This window comes from Notechis scutatus, chromosome 7 (assembly GCF_049901735.1).
Source record: "Notechis scutatus isolate UNSWTSFEM ecotype Mainland chromosome 7, rNotScu1.2, whole genome shotgun sequence".
In the NCBI taxonomy this organism is placed as follows: domain Eukaryota; kingdom Metazoa; phylum Chordata; class Lepidosauria; order Squamata; family Elapidae; genus Notechis; species Notechis scutatus.
The window spans coordinates 17,172,967-17,195,552 of record NC_142015.1 but is presented as its reverse complement, the minus strand read 5'-3'; the positions used below and the strand labels follow the sequence as shown (position 1 = coordinate 17,195,552).

The window sequence follows — 22,586 nt, the reverse complement described above, 5'->3', positions numbered from 1 at the left end:
AGCAGTTGAGTACCAAGGTGCCTCTGTATAAAGCATTCTTGGGGGGGGGAACCCTAATTGTTGGTCAGATCTCTGGATCAGTGAGCATTCCTGTTATTTTTACTAACGGTCAATTCTTTATTCTTTTGCTTAGATCTGAAAGGAGTCGTTTCAGCCAAGAATGATATCCGAGTTGAGATTGTTCACAAAGAATCTGCCTCAAGCAGAGAAAGTGAAGAACACCCAGCAATCAAGCAGTTAATGGTAAGGATTCATTTCTGGCTTCCCTTAATCCATTGCTATCCCTCACTCGCAACAATAATGAGTGGAGGCATATGTTTTTTAGTGTATGAAAGCCTATGACAGAGAGGTATGCTGTTTCAAAATTTAACACATCATTCAGAGCTGTTAAAATCACAGAGTGCAACTTTATTAATGCAGACAAGAGAAACAGGAAGGATTGACTATTGCTGTTTGGCAAATAGCCTGCAGGCTCTGATGAAAAGTAAGGTTTCCTACTCCTTGATGGAGAAATTGACATGACCCAAAGGATGTTGAGCAGTGCATGACTTGTCACCACCCTCATTTATTTAAGCACGAACAACTGAGATGCATGTTCGGTTGCAAGATGGATGTCCACACCAAGACTTTCAACTGGGAAAGTTTACTGGTCAGCTCATTACTGTCAAACCCACTAGAGCTTCAAGCAGAGTTGGGTGACCTGAAATTACACACAATTCCAACTATCTCTCAGAGATCATTCAGGATAGTTGAATGCCTGGGGCTATCTCTAATGGTATCTCCCATAGCAGTAAAAAAAACAAAAGATGCTTCTGATCGAAATGGACAATTCACCTTGAGTTACAGTTCAACAATTTTGCTACCTCTTTGCAGTGCAAAACATGAGATGCTGAGATCACGGAATGCCACCGATGGCACCCACCTCTGCCCTCCCCAAACCTCCAAAAAGTGTTTTTTGTTGTTGGTCAGTCACTAAGTCATGTCCAACTCTTTGCAACCCCATGGACCATAGCATATCAGGTGCCTCCCATCCTCCATCATCTCCAGAGTTTTCCCAAATTCAAGTTCATTGCATCAATCACACTGTCTCTAATCATCTCATCCTCTGCTGTTCCCTTCTCCTTTTGCCTTCAGTATTCCCAACATCGAGGTCTTTTCCAGTGAGTCCTCTCTTCTCATTTGGTGGCCATTTGAACTTCAGCTTCCCAAAATTGTAATTTTTAGAATATCCAGAGAGAGAAGATACTTAATGCAGCAGCCCCCAATCTTGGAGAAAGGCTTTCCTGTGGACTGGAGGGAGCATGGTTTTGTGTGCTGACTGCATCCCACAGATAAAGCTGCTTGTTTGCATGGCCCAGTTTCTGGGATGCTGCAACCCGGTACTGGTCCTCGGCCCAGGGATTGGGGACCCCTGACTGGAGAGTATGAATATCACTCTGCTTTAACTAAAATAATGTTTTCCTTATGACACTCACTCCTTAAAATGGAGCTCCCATCTTGTTTTTCCATAGTTAATTTCCATCCTCTGGCCCAAAGGACACTGTTCTATTATAAAGATTAGTAGACCTAGACTGGGTCATGGGGAGAGTTGACTCATTCAAGGAATTTGCTACTCAGCCCTCAAACTGCTAAGTATGTCAAATAGCTAATCTACCATGTTTGCTATGGAAACCAATGATGTCATAGATTAAAAATATAGTGTAAATAAAAATATGATCAAGCCTAAAGACTAGGCTCTGCCGGTTGGGCTGGGATTCAAGTGGGGGGAGTTCCATGTTGGAGGTGACTGCTGGACTGATGGCAGAATCCACTTCTCCCCCCTTCTTCTCCACTTTTTTGGTTATCCATCTTTTTTTGGTTATCGTATTGATGTATTCTTGTTGCATTCTTTTTCATTGTCCGTGCTATTGCTCTGTTATTTCTGTTCTGTTTACCATCTTTTCACTTCTTCCTTTTTATCGTAAGCTGCCTAGACAGTACAGATAGGCAGTGAATAAATTTAGCAAATAAAATATAAATAAAAGTATGTCACAGAAAACAAGAGCAGAGACCTCTGCCTATCAGTTTGTGATGCTCCATTGCTTGCTCTCTACTCCAGATATGTCAGGAAGTTCTTCTGTTGAACAGCTATAGCATAAATGTATTTATACAATAATGGGCACTGCTAGTGGGGGTGTTTAAAAAAAAGTTGGGTTAAAAACTGAATCCAAACCAAAATACTTGCCAAGACTTGAAGCTACAAGGAACAATTTTCCTATTCTTCCTACCATTTGGCGTTCTGCATTCCAATGCCAGATTTGCTTTGTCCCGGGCTGGGGCTACATTATAAATGACTAATATAAGACATCCACAGTAAAACTGTCCAGCTATAAGCAGAGAGTAGAAAAGCAAAAGAGAAGGAGAAGAAGAAAGCATGTTTTAAGCATGTTTGGTTTTTCTCTCCATTCCTGTAGGCACACCTCTATTATCGATTCAATTTCTCAACCATCTTTTATTTATATTTATTATTCTATTTATTTATTATTGTGTATCCCACCTTTATCATTTTTGCAAAATAATTCAAGAAGGTGAACATATCCAACACAACTTCCTCCTCCTATTTTTCTTACAACAAAAACCCTGTGAGATGAGTTGGGCTGAGAGAGAGTGACTGGCCCAATGGCTAAGATGACACTAGAACTCACCATCTCCTGGTGATTGGCTCAAAGTCTTTCAACCGGCTTTCATGGGTAAGACAAGACTAGAACTCACCGTCTCCTGGTGATTGGCTCAAAGTCTTTCAACCGGCTTTCATGGGTAAGACAGGACTAGAACTCACCGTCTCCTGGTGATTGGCTCAAAGTCTTTCAACCAGCTTTCATGGGTAAGGTAGGACTAGAACTTTCAACTGGCTTTCACGGACTAGATTCCCATCTCCTGGTGATCTCCTGGTGATTGGCTCAAGATCACCAAGCTAGATGTCCTGTCTAAGATGGGACTTACTCACAGTCTCCCACTTTCTAGTCTGCTGCCTTAACCATTAGACCAAACTTGCTCTCTTATTGATTCTTATTGCTTATAGGAGAGATAGGCGACATAAATATTTAATAAACAAATTGATATTTATTCATTTTGGTTGGAAAGGTGGCCAAGGAAAGACCCAGTTTGAGAGGGAATCCTCATAGCTTGGGGAAAATTGATTTGAAATGATACAGATATGCAATCCTAATTCTTGAAATGTATTTGAAAGCAGAATAAGGAGCTCTCCATCGATTATAATTCTCTCTCTCAGTTGCTCCACCAAATTCTAAACCATCCTTTTGTTTTGCATTTCAAAACTCTTAGTAAGAAGAAGAATCACACAGCTGGATTTTGTGCTTCTCAAAGCTAAAATCCAAATGGATACCAATACCAGGCTTACCAGAGTTTAAATAGCCAACTTAAAGTTTCATAAAATAGCTTATTTTATGACTGTAGTGTTTTATATACTCCTTTATTAATTCTGGTATGATACATTCCCAATTTACTACCTTTCAATCTGAGCCCAACTTCGCATTTAAATTTAAATAATTTGTTTTATTTATAACTCTCCCGTGGTGCAATGAGGGAGCACATGTTTCGCATGTAGAACATTCTCAGTCCAATCTTCAGCTCCTTCACCTAACTTCTACCAGAATGGACAACTCAGGGATAAATGAAACAACAGTCTGACTTGGTAATAAACTGGTTTCCAATCTTCCATTTATCAAGACTCGTGAAGCCACAAGTCATCTTTTTCTTCCTTTCTCTACCGCAATATCCAGTAATCCCAATGGATGGTTGTTTATTTATTAAATTTCTACACTGTCCATCTCACCTAAGTGACTCTGGGTAATTAACACCAACACACACATTGTTACATCTTAAACCAGTTTTATCCAGATATGTTAAGACAGCAGCATCTAAAATCACACAAAGAGATCCAACAACTTCCCAAAGCTTTTTTAGTTCCATTTGACACTGGCCAGGAACCTTCCTTTTCATTGGAAATAAAATGAATATATCAAGTTATAAAGACTTTCAGTGCGAAAAGGGCAAGGGCAATATCTTTGCATCGAATCAGAATAAAGCTAGAAGGGACCTTAGAGGTCTTGTAGTTTAACCCCATGCTCAAGCAGGAGATCCATGCTATTTCAGATAAGTGGCTGTCCAGTCTCTTCTTAAAAACCTCCAGTGATGAAGCATCCAAAACTTCTGGTGGGAAGCTGTTCCACTGGTTAATTGTCCTCACTGCTAGGAAGTTTCTCCGCAATTCCAGGTTGCTTCTCTCCTTGATTAGTTTCCATCCGTTGCTTCCTGTCCTGCCTTCTGGTGCTCTGAAAAATAAGTTGACCTGACAATAGGTTGTCTAACACCCCAGAAGGGTTCCAGCCTGTACTTTCTCCAGCATGCTTAACAAAATAAGTCATTCATTCCTACTTAGTGCCATCTCTCTCTCTCTTTCTTTCTCTCTCTTTGCAATCCTTGCTCCAGGCAGGAGAAGCTAATGAAGACTTCCCTTCTCATGATTAAAAAGACTCTGTATCTTTCCTTCTCATTGCATGCAACACTAAGCATATCATCCTACCTCTAGCAATAACAGGTCCAGCCTGGGCACATTCAAATAACATCCTAATAAGAATTATTAGGAAGAAATTTGTCAATGAGATGACAGATTTGGATTTGATTTCATTAACATATGAGCTGCAATGAATCCCTGGCAGGACTGCAAACAGCCCTGAGAGTGTGATGGAAGTCAACCAGCCTGCTGTGCAAAGAGAAAAGGAATCTGGAGATGTGGCAGAAACCAACTGTTGTCCTATCTCCTTTGGTCTAACTCCACATTGATTCTTCCTTCTTGGACTTCTGCCAAATTTCCACAGCAGCCACCTGTCAAAGTTGGCAACTTAAGATGTTAAAAATGAGCTTCCTTATCATGCCAGCAATCATTGCTATGTTCAGCTGGCAACTTGCTGTGCTTGGTAGTGGTGATGGTGGAAGGAATACAGGCTTTGCAGAGCAACTCTCTGAGCCGTGCATTCCTTCCCCCCACCCCCACCCCGAGTTTTACAAATGAATGTTGCCTATTTGACAGCAGGAGGCATTGTATAATAAAATAAAAAATCTCCTTTGAAATATCCATGGCTGTGAATGCTCATACTTGGATGTAGAAGCTGTCCAGAATTTTTTCCCACCTTATTCATTGTTAATACTAAGACTTCCTTGGTCCAGGTATTGAAAGAGGGGATGAGGGAGAGAGATCTCTTATCCCAGAATTAGAATTAGAATAACAGAGTTGGAAGGGACCTTAGAGGTCTTCTAGTCCAACCCCTTGCTCAACCAGGAAACCCTGTTTTATTTCAGACAAATGGTGTCCAATCTCTTCTTAAAAACTTCCAACTTTGGAGCATTCACAACTTCTGGAGGCAAATTGTTCCACTGATGAATTGTTCTAACTGTCAGGAAATTTCTCCTTAATTCCAGATTGCTTCTCTCCTTGATTAGTTTCCACCCATTGCTTCTTGTCCTGCCTTCAGGGGCTTTGGAGAATAGATTGACTGCCTCTTCTTTGTGGCAGCCCCTGAGATATTGGAATGCTACTATCATGTCTCCCCTAGTTCTTCTTTTCATTAAATAGGCATACCCAATTCCAGCAACTGTTCTTTATATGTTTTACCCTCCAGTCCCTGAAAACATATAAGGAATGGTTGCTGGAAACCAGGTCCCACTAACCCAAATGCTTCTTACTAGAGCTAATATGTAGCACCCTTTCATGCCTTTCTACTTTTTTTCTGTTGGAATCATTTCAAACCCAGCACACATGTCCAAGCAATGCCGAATAGATAGCATCATCCATGAGCAACTAAATGAAACTCAAGGACTGTCATACAACAGGATGAAACTAAAGCCCAGGATGATCTTTGTTCTCATTCTCCCTTGCCTGGAAAAAAAAAAAAAAGGAGACTCAAAAGTCTTAGAAACCTTCATTCTCTGATATTGAGATTCTCAGATAAAGACTGGATGAATTTCCACCAAGCTATTCTGTGGGTGGAGACCCAAAGTCATTGTGCATACTGAAGAATAGGTCCTATTAGGAGAAGGCAGTTCCTTAGGAGTAAAATCTGTTTGCAATCATGCTTATTCTTAATTTTTCCATAATTAACGGTTGGAGTATGAACTAAGTGCCAGCATATCTCTGACTTTATAAGTTTTCAGTTTTAATACAACAATGCAGAAGCAACATCTTGATATAAACATCTCCTGATCAGACTGGTGTTTCTCAAAGATATTACTCGGTGTACTTTGCTTTTGGCTTACATTTTCACTTTGTTTTGAAATGTGATCCTTGTCTGTTGCTTACAGCTTCTTCAGCTTTATGCCTACACTATCTACCAACTCCACTGTGAGGTTAATGTTTTTATTCAGAAACAGTTTGGGGTAGAATTCTTGGAACTGAAGTCCAGACATTTTAAACTCGCCAAAGTTGTGAACCACTGCCCTAAACAAAGCCAACATAGAGGAGAGGAATCCACAGACAGCTGAGTCAAGAATAGTTATATTATCAGCTGAGAAGTAAAATCAGGAGTCTGATGCAAAACTAAACTTTATGTTGAAAACTTGTGTGTATCACTTGAGGTAGAAATGGCCAAGAAACAAGATATGCAGGAATTACAGGAAGGATGTTTATTGTAGTAAGGTGGAATAACAGAAGCTTGAAAACCTATCAAAGTTCTCTATCCTTCATGTACTGAACAAAGTCAAGCCATTTTGATTTTCTCAGGAGGAAGTAATCTTTTCTGAAACTCCTCCCTTTGCTGTTCAATTATCCTTCCCCACTTCCAAGGCCAAATTTTCATCCCCCCCGACTATGAATCTTGAACCAGAATTTCCATAGACATCTTCCTGGAATTGATTCTTCCTGCAGAGCTGTGCAATTTCTCCTCCACTGTGCTTTCCCAATGATACATGGGATTGTTGAAAAGATTTTAGGTTAGGGAAGTGATTAATTTGTCTTTTTCTCTTTTAAATCTCACGTGTTGGAGGGGGGACAATGGTGTAATAGAGTTGCAGTCTGTGCAGTTGGAGCTCTCCGGGGTTCTGAAATTCAGTTAATTTCAGACCAAGTGAACTCTTACTAATAACGGATCAGATGGTCATTGAAACCTCTCTCACTACTCACTAATGTAACCAATTTAAGTTCATTTTGGCATTTAACACCATTTACATGTTTTTACCATCCTGACTGACTCCCTTTACCCCCTTGCATCTACTCAGAGGCATTTATCAGGCTGATTGATCACTTTACCTTGAGCCCAGCAAGGTCCAAACTTAACTTGAATGAAACTCCAAGCTTGAGCACCTCCTAGAACCTTTATTAGTTTTCAAGTCTTATATTTGACAGTGTAATATATGCAGCTACTTACTGTAAAATATGCTGTTTTTCTTTCCACCTCTTTGTTCTATACTAGTTCCTCATGAAATCCCATTCTTCTGATAAAGTTTCTAACATGTATCTATTATCATACCAAAACCTTTTTTTAACTTTCTTGATCTCAGAGTCAACTCAAACTTTTTTGTTTGTTTACATAAGCAACGGCTCACTACCTTTCAAAGCATATGATTTTTCACTATACTTTCCTATGGTTTCTTTTAAATGAAGATTTGCAGTGAAATCCAGCATAATTTATCCCAGTAGTAAGCCCTACTGCATTTAAGAGCTTACTTCTAGATGAGACTACGCAGGACTGCAATTTTAATCATTGTGGTGCTTATCCATTTAAACAGTGGAAAAGCTTTAGATATCTGGGAGTACTGCATCTTTTCAGCTTGAGTCATTTTTAGCTTCTACTCAATGAGATGTTCCCTGGGGAATATGATGTTGTTAGGATAAGCATAAAAATAATTCCTGGTCCAAAAATACGCATTCATTTTGACAGATAGTGTGGTTCTTTTTTCCTGAACTTCAAATACAAAATATGGTCAAAAAGTCTCCCCACAAGAAGTATTATCTTCTTTACATTATGGTAAGTTGTTTGCCAAGCATACAGTTACAACCTACCAACTTTGTAATGGTGAGAAAGAGAGAGAGATGTAGAAATGGAGACAGAGACAGAACCAAGTCTTGACATTCCCACATGAAATCTGTTTTCTTTTAAACTTCCATGCATTCAGTTTTTAAGGACCTTATATAACTTTTGCCATCAATGCCTAGAATCCCTTTGCAAATTGAAAAATGCTGCCGCATCATTTAATATCTGTGTGTTTAGCAGAACATGTCTAGAACTACACAACTAAAGGGCCAGAGTTTCCATACGTGTGGGAATCAGAAAGTGCAGAATACAGTGGATTAGTTATTGAAACCTTCTCCAGCTCAATTCCCTGCTCAGGAATGAAATTTCTTGGGAAGACTTAGGGCCACTTGGTATTTTCTCTGTCTAATGCACACTGCACTGCAGAACGAATGTGAGAATTAAATTGGGATAGTGCATCAGCTATTCTGAACCTTTGGAAGGAGAATACTAATGTAAAAGACAACATGGCAGAAATCATTCTACCAAGAGATTGCTCCAGTTAGGGCTTTGTTTAGATATAGCAAGGATAGAGGAATTGGGATTATTATTCTTTTATTATTATTATTTTTGAAGCCCATTTTCTTTTGGGAATTATCTCTTGTAGGTTGAAGAAGGCATTGCCAAGGCCATCAAATAATAAGGATCATATCTACTCCTATTCTTCCTTCCTCTCTCCCTCCCTACTTCTCTCTCTCTCTCCTTTCCTCTTCCCCTTTCCCCTTTCCCTCCTTCCACCTCCCTTCCCCTTCCCTTTCTCACAATCTCTGTCACACACACACCTTTTTGACTTTCTCCCTTCCTTTCTTCCTTCTTAACTCCCTTCTCTCCCTCCTTCCCCTTCCCCTCCATCCCTCCTTCTCTCTCTCTCTCTCTCTCTCTCTCTCTTGTCTTACAACAGGGGTCTCCAACCTTGGCAACTTTAAGCCTGGAGGACTTCAACTCCCAGAATTCCCCAGCCAGCTGGCTGGGGAATTCTGGGAGTTGAAGTCCTCCAGGCTTAAAGTTGCCAAGGTTGGAGACCCCTGTCTTACAATATGTTGAAATAGAGTAACAAGCTGCTCTTGCCAGGAAGCTGAACCGATTGTCTGGAGAAGGCTTTTAAATCTAAGCCAAGCATCATGCTAACATTACAGAATGTCCCTTCTCTTCTTAATATATAGCATTTGCTCAGCAAATTTCACTCCATTCCAAGAACAACAGTCCAGTTGTCCAATGAAATCAAAACGTCACACAGAGAAAGCAATGCTGAGGTCTGTCAATGTACCCATTTCTGCCCACATCACTTTTCTTCACATTCTTTTTTTTTCTATCTAGGAAACAATGAACCTCAAAATACTTTTCCTCCTTTCTTCCTGACTATTTTCAAACAAGTCTTGTAATAGGCAGCCTTTCTATTTCTAACACCTTCCTGTCCCTTTGAATTACCACTCTGCCATTTTGGTGTTTAATATCAGCTGAGAAGACAATTAACATGTGGAGGTCTGTCACATTGCAATCATCTATGCAGATGTTAAATAGGACACAGAATATAAGCCATCATAGCATCCGTGAGAAATCATTTTCCAACGTCACTGTTCTTTCCTCTTGCACATCAGATGCTACTCAGGCCATGCACCTGGGCTCACCTCCAAGCCAGCCCAAATTATACCTACCCAGATTTTGCAAGTTGCCATCAAATCTGAAATCTAAAGGCATTAAAACCACTGCACCTCTTTGAACCACTAATTTTGCAATTCCATCAAAAAAGCAATCGGGTTTGTGCTGTGCAATTTTCTGCTTCCCAACACAGTGGGTTATCCAACTGCTAATGTTTCCTTTCTCCCCTAGAAAACTTCACTTAAACATTTTCCACTACTGATTGACTTCCACCGGGATTTCTCTTTCTCTTTGGAGGCAAAAATATTACATACTCATCCCACTCCGCAGTTCTGCAACCAGCATAATTCTCTATGGCTCTTCCTAATTAATGGTTTAGTTCACTTAGAAGTTCGCATTACCCTATAGGTTGCCCAGTTCTGACATAGGTCATATTTTCTCTGTCTTACCCTTCCTTATTTTATTGCTATATTTTTATTTACAGTCTTAAAAATCCTTATAATTGCATAGAGGGGTACTTAGAGAAGATTTTGGAAGAGCAGCACATTCAAAAGAGTAGTACATAACAGAATAACAAAATAACAGATTTGGAAAGAACTTTGGAGTTTTTCTAGTCCTTTTGCCTAATCTTTATTATTTGTTTGCTTGTTTGTTTTCTATATCACCCATCTCACTAATTACAGTGACTCTGGGTGGCTTGATTCTTGTAGCCCATTTTCTGGCTTCACATAATAAACTGAACAATAAATGAACCAGGTTACGGTGGGTTGTACAAGACACTAAGTAATGTCAAAACTCCTCAAAACAAACCAAGGAAATGCTAATCAAACATAGCATGTTAGATGGACACGTTGACTAACTCTTGTGACTGACCTAGTTGTGTAAACTCAGCCAGTCCCATCTTTAGCGACCCTACTTAAATGGAAACAACAAAGAACAAATTCAGCTAAAGAAAGTAGAAAGCACCTTCCGGTCAGGTGAAAATTGTGTGTCTTATTTCTATATCTGAAAGCCTTGGGATAGAGATTTGGCTTCTTGGAATGTGTAAAGTAATATTGGAACGTTGTGGCTGTGCAATTATTTTTCTCAAGCATTCAACTCCACCTCGGGCACCTGCAGAATATGATTCCAAGTGACCTGGTCTATTGAGTAGTGGCAATCTTTTCTGCCCTCCCAGGCCCTGCAAAGAATCATAGGAGCTTGTTGCAGACTGGCTGTTTAGAGGAGAGGAGAGGAGAGGAGAGGAGAGGAGAGGAGAGGAGAGGAGAGGAGAGGTGAATTAAAAAAAAAAGTGAAAATAAACCTCCGTGGCCCCTTTGAAATCTGCAACACAGATGAAATTTGGAAGGAGGTTTCAATTCACCCTACCTCTTCTTCAACTTTTCCCACCCACCCCTCTCTCCCACCAAGAAGTTCCATTTTCAGAGCATTGTTCCAAAATTTGTTCTCAGTTTTTGGAAATGAAGAGCTAGCATGCTGAACGTGGTTAACTGGTGGAACCTGAAATGGTCTTGAGGTTCTCTTAGATTCAAACTATTACCAATTGTTATCTAGATTATTCTACAGCATTTATATGAGATACTATTTTTTCCCCTGTTGACCCAGTTAAGAATATGATGAGGAACAGGACTAGGGGTGATATGATACAGAGGTGGTATATTCAACTGACCAATTCTGGAGAACCAGTAGGGTAAATTTTGGGTAATTTGGAGAACCGGCAAATCCCACCTCTGACTGGCCCCACCCCCATCTATTCTCTGCCTCCCGAGTCCCGGCTGATCAGCTGGGTCTTCTTTGGTTGCCCTGCACAGGAGAACAGAGCTGGAAAGCAGGCTAGTGGGGTTGGGAGGGAATGGGATTTTACAGGATCCTTCCCCTGCCATACACACTAAGCCATGCCCTCCACACCACGCCCACTGAACCGGTAGTAAAAAAAAATGGAATCCCACCCCTGACATGATAGCATGGATCCAGTATCTAAGGGGCTGCCACAAAGTAGAGGGGATCAATCTGTCCTCCAAAGCCCCTGAAGGCAGGACAAGAAGCAATGGATGGAAGCTAATTAGGGAGAGAAGCAACCTAGAACTAAGGAGAAATTTCTTGACAGTGAGGACAATTAACTAGTGGGAAGGTTTGCTTTCAAAAGTTGTGGGTGGTCCATCACTGGAGATTTTTCAGAAGAGATTGGACAACGATTTGACCAGAATGGTAGGGTTTCCTGATTGTTCAGGGAGTTGGACTAGAAGACCTCCAAGGTCCCTTCCAAACTCTGGTGTTCTCTTCAGTGTTCCAAAGTCTAAGGGACTGCCACAAAGAAGAGGGAGTCAATCTATTCTTCTGAAGGCAGGACAAGAAGCAATGAATGGAAACTAGTCAAGGAGAGAAGCAACTTAGAACTAAGGAGAAATTTCCTGACAGTTAACGATTAATCTGTGGAACAACTTGCCTCCAGTAGTTGTGGATGCTCCAACCCTGGAGATTTTTAAGAAGTGATTGGACAACCATTTGTCTGAAATGCTATAGGATTTCTTGCTTGAGCAGGGGGGGTTGGACTAGAAGACCTCCAAGGTCCCTTCCAACTCTGTTATTCTGTTATTCTTTAACACCTGGTGCATATTTTACAATTCCGTACAGACATTCAGGCACAAAATCCAGCTTCTAAAAACCTTGATTGTCTTATTTTAACTTCTATGCACATTTCCATCTCTTGTTGCCACAAAGCTAGACTCGATAGCCCAATGTGAAGCCTGCTTGTATATGTGTACTTATGCACACAACACGAACACCAAATATGTGTTTTGCCCCTTTTAAAACTATTGTTTGTCTTTGTTTTATTCTGTCAAAGATTTTTAAATAAATCCTCCATTCAAGACCACATTGATTTTAGAGCTGTAATTAATTTCATCCTTTGCTGCTTTTGTCAATGACCTTACAAACACTCTCTCTAATATTCTTGTATAGTTAAAGTAAATTAACTCTGTTTTTTCCCCTCTCTCTCTCTGCTTTTGTCATTGCTGGCCTCTCCATTATTTATGAGTCTTACATGCCAGTTCTTGAAATCACCTTGGAACATTTTTTCTCATATTGGGAAGTCCACATTTTGAGGAAGGCTGGTCTGCCTAGCAGATGCTACTGAACACATTCATAGACTTAAACCTTCTGGAAGTGGATATAAATAAGTATCTCTATTGGAAATACAATGGGGTATCTGTAATGATTTTGCAGTGATGGGTAGAGAATAATTTACATTTAGTCCAACTGCCCAGAAGGGGAAGAATGGATAGGATCGAATTATTTAGTATTTGTAGGATGACTCCATGGGCAATTATGTCTGTGGAAATTCTCAATCATCCAGGTCATGGTTGCCCCAAAGGTGCTTTTTTAAAAAGGCAACTGGGCTTCCTGTATTTTTTCTTGAAGATGTTTTGCTTCTCATCCAAGAAGCTTCTTCAGTTCTGACTGAAGAACTGAAGAGTCAGAACTGAGGAAGCTTCTTGATGAGAAAGCAAAAAAGGAAAAACAAAGAAAGTTCAGTTGTCTTTTGAAAAAGCACATTTGGGACTGTTGTGGTTAGCTGGCAGCAGATGCAGACAGCTGAGCACAGCGAGGACTCAGATGAGGGGCCAGGACCATTAGGGAGTGGACTGCTGCCTTCAAAGATTGTGGGGGCTGGCAGCAGCGATGAGGAAGTTCCCGAGGAGCTTGTGCCAAGTGCACTTGTGTGCAGGGTTGCTTGCAGGAAAGAGCACTTGCAGCAACACGGGCGACTCAGGAGTAAGGCTGCAAGGTAATTGCCCCTCCTTCAAGAAGATAAAAGCCAGCTGTGAAGCGAACGTTCTTTGTAGGAAGCAAAGATGTTTTGAAACTCAGCCTCGTGGACATTACAGTATCTTAACTTGGTATTTGAAGACTCTTGTGTTGTGAAATATTTCTTATCTGTTATTCTTGGCAAACTCGCACAGTTTTGGCGAAGCTTGTGCTTGTTTTATTGGGAAAGGGTTTGGGTCAGAACACGGACATCCACAGACAATAATTAACTAGTTGGTATCCAGACAGGTTCTAGACCAGAGTTTTTCAAAGTTTTGCAACTTGAAGTCCACACATCTTAATGTTGCCTTGTTTGAAAAACACTGCTTTTGGTCCATTTAGTGCATGCAAAGATCCTTGCCTTCTTAGTCTTGCTTTAAATTTTGGATTTATCTCATGTCTGTGTTTGTATCAGGACAAAAAGTCAGCAGAAAACTAGGTGGTGGTGTTGGTGTCCTGTTGTCCATCCCTCTGCTTTCTACCATTTGTCTTCCCCCATCTTCTGACTTCCTTTCACAGAAAGCAGATTCATGTTCAAATGAATTATTAAGCTCTAGGCATTCCTTTCCTATCTTAAAACAAATATACAATATCACAGATCAATACTATGACTGGAGGACAACAGAAACAACATCTTCCTCTTCCATGCAGGATTAAAGGAAACCCCATCTAGGGATTTTCCCCCCACCCCCTCAAATCCGTTACAGTAAAAGAGTTTCCCATAACTTTTTAAATAAGTCACTTAGATCCAAACCCAGTTTAATTCCAGAAACATCCTATTTGGAAATGGGATTCTGAAGAACGTCAGAAAAACAAAATAGAAATCAATTAGAAATGAACATGCTACAAATTCTGGATACAACTCTTTTGGGTCCTGAGCCCTGTGCAAAACAATATGTGAAGGTTAGCAATTTCCATCTATACCCTACTTTGTTGTGGATACTTTCTTCATGGCAGGGATACCTCTGTGCAAACTATTTTTGCTGAGATGGGCATTTAGTACAAAGTTGGCCATTACTTGCTTCTGTTAGTTTTTTTTTTTTCCTTTAAAAATGTTAATTTCAGATGAGGATTCTGGTCTTTGATTGCAATCTGTGATTTTGCTCCAAGGTGCTTAAAGATTCAGGCAGCAGACAAGTGTTTGGAATAAATAAATCCCTGCATTTTGTGTTCTGCTCCTGTTCTTCTTCAGAACTGAATCAGCATCTTCCTGTCTCTTTGCTGCTTCAGAAACTTCGGGTCTTGGCCTCTTTTCCAGCTGAAAAACCTCTGTTCCATCACCAAAGCTCAGAATTGCTCAAAGCTTTTCCCTGTGATGATTGTTCTGTTTTATGTATGGATGTAGTTGATCAAACTCTCCATTTTATGTAGTTCATTAAATTTCTGCAAGGCCTAAAAGAGAAAAATCAATGTTTTTTCTGAGCAACAACTTGTGGAAATAGTATTTTTCTTCTGGCCCTGTTTCCATTCCCTTCTTGCTAAACAGAACACAGTTGAGGGATGGAAAACCCTGCCAGATCCATCAAACACTCCACATTTGAAAACAGCTGTTGATTATATGCCATCCCCTGGATCAGAGGGCACATATGTCAAACAATTACTGATAAACAGTAGCAGGAGAAGTCAGCGGTTCTCTTAGCCAGGAAAATCAGGTTGGCCAGTGGGAAATGTTTAATTCTGAGTGTTTAAGACTGGATGTTTTTAAGAAGATTCTAGACAGTCACTTCTCTGAAAGAGTATAGGTTCTCTTGGTTGAGCAGGGGGCTGGACTAGAAGACCTCCAAGGTCCCTTCCAGCTCATTCATTCTAAGAAAGGATAGGTCATTATATGAGCCTATGCTCTGATGCTGCACATGTCCATTTTCGTGGAGGAACCTGGAAACAAAATCTGGGTGAAAACATTCCACTTACATCTAATTTTAGAGAGGCCGTTTGTTCTAGTGGTTGAGGCACCAGGCTAGAAACTGGGAGACTGGGAGTTCTAGTCCCTCCTTAGATGTGAAACCTGGCTGGTGTAACTTTGGGTCAATCACCAGGAGATTGTGGGTTCTAGTCCTGCATCAGATATGAAAGCCAGTTGGGTCACTTTGGGTCAATCACTCCTTTTCAGCCCAGCCCATTTCATAAGGTTGTTATTGTGGGGGGAATGAGGAGGAAGAAGGAATATCAACAATGTTTGCCATCTTGAGTTACTTATAAACAGCAATAAAAATCTAACAAACAAACAAAGTAAGATTCAAAGTACCTGCCATTCTGAGCCATGTCATTTTGATTGGGGGGGGGTAGTCTGAATCCTATTGTTTAGGGGTTCCATACTATCTTTTAGACAATCCAATTTCATCCCCCTGCTTCTTGCACCCTACATCTGCATTCCTTGGTGTCTCAGCACATTTACCACCATTATTCTTTGCACGTGTTTGAGTTTCATGTGTGGATGACGATACTTTGGGGAAAGGGGAAGACCCTGGAAAGTTTATGGTTCTTCTCTGGGTCATGAGGAATAGAATAGAATAGAATAGAATAGAATAGAATAGAATAGAATAGAATAGAATAGAATAGAATAGAATAGAATTCTTTATTGGCCAAGTGTGATTGGACACAGAAGGAATATGTCATTTGTGCATAAGCTCTCAGTGTACATAAAGAAAAAATTTAATACATTCATCAAGAATCATAAGATACAACACTTAGTGATAGTCATAAGTTACAAATAAGCAATCAAACCATATTAGGGAACAAGCAAAGCAATATAAATTGTAAAGATACAAGCAACACGGTTACAGTTATAAGTTGGAAGAGATAAGTAATAGGAAAGATGAAAAGAATAATGGGTAATACAGTCTTACTAAATAGTTCGACAGTGTTGTGGGAATTAGTTGTTTAACAGAGTGATGGCATTCGGGGAAAAACCGTCCTTGTGTCTAGTTGTTCTGGTGTGCAGTGCCCTATAGCGCCATTTTGATGGTAGAAGTTGAAACAGTTTATGTCTGGTATATATATTTCACAGCCCTCTTTTGGACTCATGCAGTATACAGATCCTCAGTGGAAGGCAGGTTGGTAGCAATTGTTTTTTCTGCAGTTCTAATTATCCATTGAAGTCTGTGTCTGGTTGCAGAGCCAAACCGGACAGTAATAGAGGTGCAGATGACAGGCTCAATAATGTTGGTTATACTGGTTTGATTACACCAAACTGAAAGCAGTTCTCAGTTTCTTAATGGCCTATAGCTGGGGTCCCCAGTCCCTGGGCTATGGCCCAATAGCGGGCCCCAGTTGGAACTGGGCCAGGCAAGTGACAGATGAGCACACAAGTATGCGCAGCTCCACCTGTGTGAGTTGCAGGTGTGTACAAATGTGTGCATCTCCATTTGCACGTGGAATCATTCCCTCTCCCCTCCCTGCTACCGCTATCACTAGCTTTTCACAAAGCTAAAAAGATTGGGGACCATTGGCCAACAGCAATCTCCCCAAATGCAAAGCCTCTGTACCAGTGTTTCTCAACCTTGGCATCTTTAAGATGGTTGGACTACAACTCCCAGAATTCCCCAGCCAGCATGGACAACCGGTTAAATATGACCCAGCAGTTTGCAGCAGCAGCCAAAAAAGGCAATACAATCCTACATTACATTAACAGAAAGATACAATCAAGTGAGGTACTAATACCACTCTATAAAGCCTTAGTAAGACCTCACCTAGAGTACTGCATCCAGTTTTGGTCTATAAAAAAGATGTTGAGACTCTAGAAAAAGTGCAGAGAAGAGCAACCAGGATGATTAGGGGAGTGGAAACTAAAACATATGATGAACGGTTGCAGGAACTGGACATGGCTAGCAGAGGGTGGTATTCAGCAGGTTCTGACCAGTTCTGGAGAACCGGTAGTGGAAATTTTGAGTAGTTCGGAGAACCGGCAAATGCCGCCTCTGACTGGAGATTTTACAGGATCCTTACCCTGCCACACCCACCAAGCCACGCCCACAGAACTGGTAGTAAAAAAATTTGAATCCCACCACTGATGGCTAGTCTAGTGAAGAGAAGGACCGGGGTGGGTGGGGTGGGGGATGATAGCAGTCTTCCAATATTTGAAGGGATGCCACAGAGAGGGAGGGGTCACACTATTGTCCAAGGCACACAATGTCCAGACAAGGAATAATGGATGGAAACTGAACAAGGAGAGATTCAACCTGAAAACATGGAGAAACTTTCTGACAGTGTAGAACAATGAACCCATGGAACAGAAGTTGCCTTCGGAAGCTGTGGGAGCTTCATCCCTGGAGGTTTTCAAGAAGAGACTGGACGGCCATTTGCCTCCTGCTTGGGCTGAGAGGACTAAATTACCTACAACAGGGGTCCCCAACCACCGGTCCGCGGACCGGTACCGGTCCGTGGAACAAATCCTACCGGGCCGCTGGTTTGCTGGGCGCCGCCATCTTGTTTTGATGAAAAAGTGCTTCCGATGAGCTTTTCCGGGTAAAAAGCTCACCGGAAGCACTTTTTCATCAAAACAAGATGGCAGCGCCCAGCTGATGCCGGTACCGGGCCGCAGCATAAAAAAGGTTGGGGACCACTGACCTACAAGGTTCCTTCCAACGCTGCTAATGGCTGGCTGGGGAATTCTGGAAGTTGAAGTCCACCCATCCTAAAGGTGCCAAAGTTGAGAAACACTGTTCTGTAGAAACTCTGTAGAATCCTACCTTGTTTTCCCCCTTTCAATTGCAATGCAATTCAAAGCTTGCCGGTATCATTAGGAACCCCAGGCAGGTAAGTAAAGACAGTCTTCCTTCAGTATACCCCGCAGGTTTTTTTAAAAACAAGCAAACATGGAAAGAAATCAACCTTCCTACGCCATCTATTTACGGCAGGAGTTTAAGGGGAGAACTGGGGTGTCGATGAAGATGGAAGACGTTACAGAGAGAAGGAAAAAAATAAATGAATTTCCCACTGTTCGTTGATGAAGTGAGATTGTATTGAACTAAGCCTCAGTGTAAACTTTATTAAAGGTCACACTAATGAATGGCTTAATTCTAGAATTATAAATTAACTCATGGGGTTTCTGCTTTGTGAACAACTGTGCTTTTCTGGATCTATCAATCCTCCAGCTACAGAGGCTCAAGAGAGAGAAAAACAGACTAAGTTCAGAGGGCGACAGTGCCATCAGCTGATGAAAGACATTCATTGCATCTCAGAACTGTATCAATATATACTGTAAAGCAGAAAGTATCAGGAAAAAAATTACCATGGATAAAGCTGTTTATTTAACTGCAGTTAAATAATCCCACCATTTTTTGCAAACTTCTCCCTATCAGTAAACCTACAAAAGTAATAGGTCTTGCAAATTCTTCAAGAGAGATGTTTCAAAATAGCCACAAATATATATAGCAATAGCACTTAGGCTTATATACCGCTTCACAGTGCTTTTACAATCTTCTCTAAGCAGTTTACAGGGTCAGCCTCTTGCCCCCAACAATCTGGGTCCTCATTTTACCCACCTCAGAAGGATGGAAGGATGAGTCAACCTTGAGCCTGGTGAGATTTGAACTGTCAAATTGCAGGCAGCTGGCAGGCAGCAGAAGTAGCCTGCAATACTGCAGTTCTAACCACTGCGCCATCGTGGCTCACAAAGAAATACAAAGGCACTTTAAAAAATATTTTTTTAAAGCAGTTCTGTTTGGCCCAGACTTGTGTAGTTGCTTCAAAAGCTCCTGCTGGCTGATTAAGCACATTTATGGATACAAGTATTTTGCTTGAAGCAGCTTAGGTGCACATCACAACTTACAGTGTGAGAAAAAACTGAAAAAAAAAAGGAAGCAGCTACTTTAATGAGGCATAATTTGTGTATCCTAAAGCGGTTCTAAAATTATTTTGATTTTTTTTTAAATTTAATCTGAAGAATTTGCAACGTTCTAAAATTAATATTACTAAAATGATAATCATATATTAGAACTATTGAGATTGCATAAGCTGACACTCACCCCCTGAAAAAACAGTGTCATACATATTTTTTTCCACCCCTACCTGGCCTGGATTTAATACTTTATGATACCCGTATTTGCTCTGCTCCATCAACAGATATTACCAAGGGCTGCTGTTTCTTTCCCAGCCAGAAAAACCTGAAACACCTTAATTTATGACATCAAATAGCAGCACCAAAAGCTTTCCAGCATATCTACAGAAACTGCTGCAGGGGAAGCATTTCCACCCTCATTTGCTAAGGCTTTAAAAGAAAGACACGTTAGAAGTCAAGCAACAATCAGTACTGTATTATAGATTTAGATTTTCGATTAGCTGGGGCATTCCGAAACAGTAATTCCATTAGATGCTTCAGTCTTGCAATGGCAAAAGAGGAAATGCGAAGGCTACACGGAGGTGATCAATATCTAGGGAAGATAAAAGGCAACCGAGAAATTGCCCAATAAGTATTCAAGTCTCATCCAGGCCCACCTTCCTGAAAGAAGGGTAATTAAAGCCATATTCTAATTAACATAGACTTTGCCCCCAATCAGAAGCATCCTTTGCAGAAAAACTAATGAGGCTGGGAAAATAGGCTGTTGCTTACAGATCCATCTATTGAATTAAAGTGAAAGCAGCCTTCAAAACAAGCCAAGAGAAGGATAGATTTTCCTAATAGTTGAATGCAAAACACTTTGGACTCCACTTCTTCCAGTGAGCATCTAGACCACTTGGAATAGGATGGCCCTAGAGATTCATAGGCCCTCTACCCCCTCCCCCTTAAAAAAATGTTAAAACTAAGAGTTTTCCCGCAGGTGTTGCTACCTTTGTAGGGTGGTTGGTGTGTTAAATTTATTTAGCATACGGCAAATACATGGACTTATAGTGGTTCAAATGTTAATGCCCAGTCCACCCAGCCATTCAAGGACAGGGTGCTTGAGCTATGTTGAAAAAATCAGACATTGAGCTGGTATAAAGCTCTTGATGGACATTCGGACACAATGTGATGGATATTTCGTCGAGGAGCACCACAGTCACACTGAGGCCCCACTTAAGCAATGAATCCTGGAGGACACCATGTTGGGTATGGATCCTGTTCACAGTTGACCAATGCTGGTGAGGAAGGTCAAAACCTGGCACCTTGTGTGTGTTAGATCTGGCCCCTGGTGTGTTAAAATGTGTGTTTCTCCCCTTCCTGGATATTTCCTTTTTGCATTGTATTATTTGTAGGCATTGTTTGACTTGTTTTATGCAGTGCACCGCCTAGAGTTGTGATGGGAGCAGATGGCTTATGCATTTAATAACTTCTTACAGCCCCCACCTCCAGAGCCACACCATCCTTCCTAGGCAAGATTAAATTTTTAAACCCTGACAGTAGGTCTACCTCAGGACACTCAAGTACTTGAAGAGGGCAATGTGCATTAGAGAAGCAACACACCAGTTTCAGCTGCTTGAGGCATATCCAGTACAATTCAATGTCAAATATAATAGGGTGATGATTGCAAAGAGCTCTTGGTGATCTCATTGTCTCAGTATCCTCTGCACATAAATCTTCAAATGGAAGACCCGAAGCTGTTGTTGTTTTTCAAAAAAGGCAACTGGACTTTTCTTTGAAGAAATTATCCAGTTGTGACCAGGGATGGGATTCAAAAATCCCAGCAACCGGTTCACTGCCCGGTTGCTGGGTGGGCGTGGCCATGGTGGGCGTGACCTACCAGAACTTCCGGGAGGGCTGTTTTTCACCTTCCCCGGGGTCTGGAGGCTTCCCTCGGGCCTCTGAGAGGGCAAAAACGGTCTCCCCCAGGGTCCAGCAGCCTCCGGAAGCCGGGAACAGGCCCGTTTCCGGACTTCCGGAAGGCCCGTTTTTCACCCTCCCAGAACCTCTGCGCGGACCCTGCACTTACCTGCGTACAAAATGGGTCATGTGGAGACTCCTGGGAGGGGACGGGTGGGTGTGGCCAGTCGGTCGGTTCAACTACCGGCTCAGTGAACCAGATGTAAATTTCACACCCAGTTCGCTCGAACCAGTCCGAACCGGCTGAATCCTACCCCTGGTTCTGACTGAATGGTGGAGAATGGAAGGATTGGTCAGAACTGAAGAAGCTTTTTGGGTTGGGAGTGAAACGTCTTCGAGGAAAAACAAAGAAAAGACCGGTTGCCTTTTGGAAAAGCACCTTTGGGACAACCAGGACCTGGATGATAAGAAACTCCCTAGACATTTCAATGGAGAAGATAGAAAGAAGTCCACAGGTGGAGGTCCCATGGTGAGATCAGACTTTGATGATAGTGATAGTCCACAATGTATAAAAGCCTGCAGAGATTCTCAGTCATCCAGTTCATGGTTGTCCTAAAGGTGCCTGGATGACTGAGAATCTCCACAGACTTTTAGCTACACAATTTGGGATGAACACCCTTTGAATGGTGTGGGAGCAGGAATGGATTTCCAGAGGAAAAATTGCAGATTATAGGAACCAGGAGCACTACTGTGACCCTGAGGACACAGATAAACTTCCAAGTGGCCTCAATGACCCTCTAAAAGGATGTAGATGACCAGCTGTCTGCAAGGAATATAAATCCGTCCATTCCCCACCATCCAGTCAGAGCTGAAAAAGCTTCGTGGATGAGAAGTGAAACATCTTCAAAGGAATAAACAAAAAAGCCCAGTTGCCTCCTGACAAACCACCTTTGGGATACATAATGTATATACTATCATTGTTGGTAATAGGCTGAAAGAAGCACAGGGACTTTGTTTCATTCTGGTGCTCGCACCCAATTTACTAAGCTTCAAATTGTGATTTCTAGTGCTTGACTTTTTCAACTGACCATCTGCTTCCCTTGAACTATAGATGGACAGAAGTGAGTTCCAGCAAGATTCAGTCCTTAAACAACTGGAGGTCCTCAAGGAAGAAGAGAAAGAATTCCAGAATTTGAAGGTAATGTCAAAACTACAGGATTCAACTTTGCCTATGCAAAGTGGGGGTTGATTTTCCCCGGGGATTGTCTGAATCTGCCAGGGAACAAGGGGAGGGTTTTATTGCTGAGTGAAAACAAACTTAAGCGAGAGAAATTAGATTTAAGCAGCACAGCAACGTTGCCATCAATTCTACCACATGAAAAATTTAAACAACAACAAAAAATGATTTACACAGGTATAAACTTTTTGGGGGAAGT

At 41.3% G+C, this 22,586-nt stretch overlaps 1 protein-coding gene across 4 annotated transcripts in view; it reads left to right on the top strand.

Moving 5' to 3' along the window:
• The window catches only part of KIRREL3 (kirre like nephrin family adhesion molecule 3), a 726,740-nt gene that overhangs the window by 696,541 nt on the left and 7,613 nt on the right, over positions 1-22,586 (top strand). For all 4 annotated transcript variants that reach the window (XM_087970026.1, XM_087970028.1, XM_087970027.1 and 1 more), the window contains 2 exons: positions 134-243; positions 22,262-22,348. In XM_087970026.1, the coding sequence (XP_087826152.1) occupies positions 134-243; positions 22,262-22,348 (197 nt within the window). The remainder of the gene's footprint in view (positions 1-133; positions 244-22,261; positions 22,349-22,586) is intronic.